Genomic DNA, 5,825 nt, shown 5'->3' on the forward strand with positions numbered 1-5,825 from the left:
ACCATGAACAGTGATCTTTACATCTTGCATGCTGTAACACTCCAAAGATCCCCCCCCCCCCCCCCCCCCCCCCCATCCACTACCGCCAGCAGCACTGATAGTACCATTGCCTTTCCTAATTATTAAATATATACGAACATCAGAGAAATGTACTAATACTTCAAGAAAATAACTAACACCAAACAAGTTATGAACAAAAAAAACTCTAATTGGTAAATTTTCCTGTTTATAGTAATGAAAAAGAAGGAAAAGCATATGACTTGAAACAATAAAAAGATGAAATTAGAAAAAACTAACACTAGGACATAAAAGAGGGCTATGAAAAGGAAGTTACTCAAAGATTATCAATAAAAGTGAAACCTTTAGTCATCATACCACTGGGTGTAGCAGCTTCAAGTGGCGATGAAACTTCATGAGAACTGTAATTTTATATGTGCAATACATGTGCTAACAATAATCAATAAATATCAACTACATGCACCTCCCCAAAATCACAGGTTATAAACATAAGTAGGAACTGTATTCCAACATAACAAATGTATATTGTGCATCATATTTGATATCAGCTTGTTTCAAAATTGAAGGTGAAGGCATAAAAGGAAATCAAGATCAAATAGAAGAGTATAATCTTGTTACAGTCTGTAAGATCACCAGAATGTCCAGAACCAAAGATGCACCCTCATTTATTAGTCTGTATATATGTATGCAACTGTTGTATAAATACATGCATATATATAATACATAAATATATGTCACATATACACATGCATGTGTATAGTGTGCATGCACATGCATACATATGATACATATATATCCGTGATATACATACACACATGTGCATAGCTAAGGAGTCACCTTAGATTGAATCTAAGGATGCACCTTAAAAATTAGATTATATGCAATCAATTTACTTGATCCACTCCGTTCATTTTGATCTATATGATTTGAATGTCATGTAAACCAAAAATTAGGCATATTGGGTTGTTATTACTAATGCATCAAGTGATTGTAAAATTAACGGTTTTATGACAACACAACAAAAGAGACAATGAAAAATATGTGTTAGAAGTATTCACATATCATGATTTTTATTTTGTAGATATTTTAAGACATTTAGATCACGATGAATGGAGCGGATCGTCCATTAAAGTAGCACAATTCATACATTGAGAGGTGCATCCTTAGATGCACCCTAAGGAGCCTCCTTAGGTACATATTTCCCTATATATATATATATATATATATATATATTATATATATATATATATATATATAATAATATTGTGTGTGTGTGTGTGTGTGTGTGTGTGTGTGTGTGTGTGTATGTGTGTGTGTGTGTGTGTGTGTGGTGCAAGTCACATACATTGAAACATACTATAATGTTTAGAGTTGTTTTATTGTGAGGTTTAGTCACATTGGTTAGGGACGAAGTCTTCTTTACATATTGCTAATTCTATTATAACATTCAAGAGAGAGAGGGCTAAATCATCGCTCTCTGGATTACCCTTTCCACAATGGTATTAGGCCACCATCAAGGATGTCTGCATCCACTAAATTCGACAGCCCTCTACTGAAAATCCTAGCCTGCCATTCACAACTCATGAGCCTTGCCACCCAAAACCTCTAGCCTCTCATTTGCCCCAAACTCAAACGCCTAAGCGTCCCTAAACGCCAAATCCAACGGCTCTTGCTCCATGCCACGTCACTGCCACGCATCATAAGCCTATTCCCCAGCCACTGCCACCATCCTACCGCTGCTGCATCCCGCGACTTGATAACTGCCTAAGCCGCTGCTGGCTCTGCCCTAATCGCGGCCTCGCGTCCTCTGCCTTAAAACCGCGACGACCTAGGACCGGGCTGCTGGCGCCTCTACCACCAATCCCCAACAACCATCTCAACTCGTCACCCCCAACCCCACTCACCAACCAACCGCCCTACCGCCGCCTCTCCTCATGCTCAAATCCAACGCCCGCCACCGCTCTCACCAACCCTAACCCGATACCCTAACCCCACTAACAGGATTTAATCATCCAATAAAAACTATTCTAGATGTGTTAGTTCTAGATCTAAATAGTAGATCTGGAAAAAAAATGACTGCACTTACTAGAGGATGGTTTGATCGCTTGTCATTGGCGTGATTGCTTGTTGATGGTTTGACTGGTCATTTCTGGCATGATTGCATGTTGGAGGTTGATTTGTTTTTTGGGTTTGCTTGACAAGGTTGAGCAATGTCTGACAACAAATTGATAGTTTTGTTTGCTGGGAGATTACTTGTTGGAGGATCTTGTTTGTTGTGTCGATGGCATCCTCGGGCGATTCTGCTATTACGATGGAAGAGAGGGTTGAGATGAAGGCCTACACAGAGGTGCTTTCTAGCAAGATCATTGACTAGAAACTAAATGGGTCCAATTACCTGCTTTGAAAGCAACTCATTCGAGTCTATGTTTTGGACCGAGTGAAGGACTAATGATGATCCTCTCATACCAATTACTGCCTCCTGAAAACAAGATGGCACTAGTCTCCTTCATCAGATTTGTAATAGCATAGAACCACATGTTCTTCAGCTAGCGATTCACTGTAATATAGTGAAACATGTGTGGAAAATTTTGGAGTAACTATACTCGGCTTGTGAGCATGCCAATCGGGCATATGATGTTATCTAGGAGTTGTTTCAGAGTAAGATGGATGAGCAAAGTCAGACTTTCGAGGAGCACTATGACAACTTTAATCGCCTCGCAGGTTTGAGACAGAGTCCCCCCATTACAGGGGATGTTCAGAAGATGCAGGACCAGTGGGATCAACTGATGGTACTCACATTTCTCGGTTCTCATCCGTAGTTCTATAATTCAGCACAGCCACAGGTTATTGGGAGCTTTGCCATCCACTCCTTAGCAGAGACACTATTTTTTGAAATCAACAGTTCTGACACCATTAATGATTAATGCAGTGAGTTTGCAAACATGTTTGCTTTTGCCACACAGAGTAAATATTGGACTAGTCGAGAAGGCGGCCGTGGTAAAGGTCGTATTTGTGGGCATGAAGAATGCTTTGGAGCACGTGGAGGACGACGTAATAGTTCACGAGGAGTTATAGGAGATACTTCCTCTATTCACTGTCATTACTACAAGGAGCCGAATCATATGAAATTCCATTGGCCTCAGTTACAAGGAAAACAGTCTCGAAGTGCATGTGGCTGTTTAGGAGAGTCCAATAGATGATGGGACCTGCCACCAAGTTGAGCAGTTTTAGCCTTATCTATTCCAACAATTTAAGAAGATACAATGCTCTCCTGCTATAGCCATACTTACCCAGTCAGGTAAAACTCACTGCTTGTCTTACATCATCATCGTCTTGTACTTGGATTATAGATTTAGGGACAACTGATCATATGACTGAGAACCGTGATATATTATCCTCTTACACACTTACCACCTCCTTTTCTTCAGTAGTATTCGCTGATGGCTCCACAACACATGTGAAAAGTGTTAAATCTACCAACATTAGTACTATTTTACTTTCGTATGTGCTACATCTTCTTCGTTTTTTCATTTAATCTCCTATCTGTCAGTAGGATTACTAAAGCATTAAACTACATGATAACATTTTTCCTACACGTATTTTTCAGGCATTTGAGATGAGGGAGATGATTGGCATAGAATGTGAACGAAACGGTTTGTATAAACTGGACCTTACCCTAGACCAAATGGCTTGTATAAGCACTACATCAGCCTTTGATGCACATTATCGGTTTGGTCAATCCCCACTTTCGGTTCTTAAAACTTTGATTTCAGATTTGACTCATGTTGAGTCCTAAGAGTGAGTCATGTCAACTCGAAAAGCACTAACGAGTGTCTTACCCGAGTCATGCCAGCAAGAGGGTTAGTAACCTATTTAATTTAGTGCATTCAGATGTATGGGGTCCTTGTTCTGCTCCATCAAAACTCGGTTTCAAATGTTTTGTTAGTTTGTGGATGACCTTTCTTGCATGGCTTAGATTTATTTGCTGAAAAATTGTTCTGAAGTGTTCTTTAATTTCAAAGTTTTCTGTGTTGAGGTTAAAAATCAATTTCATAGTACCATTAAATTTTAAAGAAAAGACAACGCTAAGGAATATTTTGACAATTTATTCACAAAATATTTGAAAGAACATGAAATTTTACACTAGTCATTTTGTATTTATACAGCCCCAACAAAATGGGATGGGTGAGCATATGAAATGACATATGCTAGAAATTGCTAAAACATTGTTATTTCATCGTGAAGTTCCAAAATATTTTTGGAGTGATGTCGTTTCGACTGCTTGCTACCTAAGCAATAGATTATTCTCATCTGTTTTAGAAAATAAAGCTCTTGTTTCCCTTTTATACCCAGACAAAGACGCTTTTCATTTGCTTCCCAAAGTCTTCGGGTCTCTATGCTTTATTCACAATCATAGTCCTCAAAGGAGGTAATTAGAATCGAAGTCTCTCAAAGGTATTTTTCTTTGATATTCTAAAACTCAAAAAGGATATAGGTGTTATTGTCTTTCTTTGGATCGTTATATTGTTTCAGTCGATGTTACCTTCTTTGAAAACAAACCAGTACATGTTGCCTTTTATAAATCCTCAGACACTCACGATGATTATGACTCACTTATCATTCAGGAAACCACTGTTAATGTTCTTTCAGAGTCTGTCATCCAAGCTGATCTACTATCCAAATTTGCAGAATTACTTCAGGTTTATACAAGACGTACTACTTCAAAACCTGCGCCAGAGTCCAAATCTAACCAAGAGCACGATATACTTGCTAGTGAAAATGTGACCATACAGCCAAGTGCTGAGACTACTGATGATCTTTCTATTGCCCTTCAAAAGGGTAAGAGATCTTGTTCTCGATATCTCATTACACACTACGTGTCTTACTCTTCATTATCTCCATCATATCATTCTTTCATATCTCTGGATTCTCACTCGGTTCCCAATAATTTGTCAGAAGTTCTATCTAACCCATGTTAGACTTCGACGATGTAAGAGGAGATGACAGCTTTAGAGCAAAATGGGCCCTAGGATCTTGTTTCACTATCACCAGGGAAGAAAGCGGTTGGCTACAAGTAGGTTTACATAGTCAAAGTAAATCTAGATGGTTCTCTAGCTCGCCTTTAAGCTTGACTAGTTGCGAACTAGTCGAAGGAATGTTTACAGATATATGGACTGAACTATATTGACACCTTCTCTCCTGTAGCAAAAAAATAAAATATGTCTGCATTCTTATTTCACATGCTGCTCATTATCATTGGCCACTACATCGGTTGGATATTAACTGTATTCCTTAATGACATTCTTGATGAGGAGGTTTACATGGAGTAACCATCAGGTTTATTGCTCAAGGGAAGTATGGAAAGGTTTGCAGGTTGAAAAAAATCCCCCTATGGCTTGAAACAATCTCCGAGGGCTTGGTTCAGACGTTTTGCAGCAGCTATCCGAATGTTTGGTCTTCATCAAGCTTAGAAAGACCACTCGGTTTTCTAGAGATTTCATGATGGAAAAGGGATCCTTTTGGTTGTATATATTAATGGCATTGTGATCACTGAAAATGATGCATAAGGCATTAGTCTTTTAAAGGAATATCTACAGCAATAATTTCAGACAAGGATCTTGGATCTTTGAAATGCTTTCTGGGTATTGAGGTGGCTAGATCGAAGAAGGGAATTCTTTTAACTCAGAGAAAATATGTCCTTGATATGTTATTGAATGCTGGGATGTCAGAATGCAAGGGCATTGACTCACTCATAGATGACAAGATCAAACTACTACTAGATAAGGGGAAGTCTCTCGAGGATACTG

The 5,825-nt window shown here is 38.8% G+C and overlaps 1 protein-coding gene across 1 annotated transcript in view; it reads right to left on the reverse strand.

Annotated features, from left to right (window-relative positions):
- The window catches only part of LOC109833911, a 45,182-nt gene that overhangs the window by 23,451 nt on the left and 15,906 nt on the right, over positions 1 to 5,825 (reverse strand). The window contains exon 3 of the mRNA XM_020401772.1: positions 3 to 115. Within this exon, the coding sequence (XP_020257361.1) occupies positions 3 to 115 (113 nt within the window). The remainder of the gene's footprint in view (positions 1 to 2; positions 116 to 5,825) is intronic.

The sequence above is a fragment of the Asparagus officinalis genome, chromosome 3, assembly GCF_001876935.1.
Source record: "Asparagus officinalis chromosome 3, Aspof.V1, whole genome shotgun sequence".
Lineage (NCBI taxonomy): Eukaryota > Viridiplantae > Streptophyta > Magnoliopsida > Asparagales > Asparagaceae > Asparagus > Asparagus officinalis.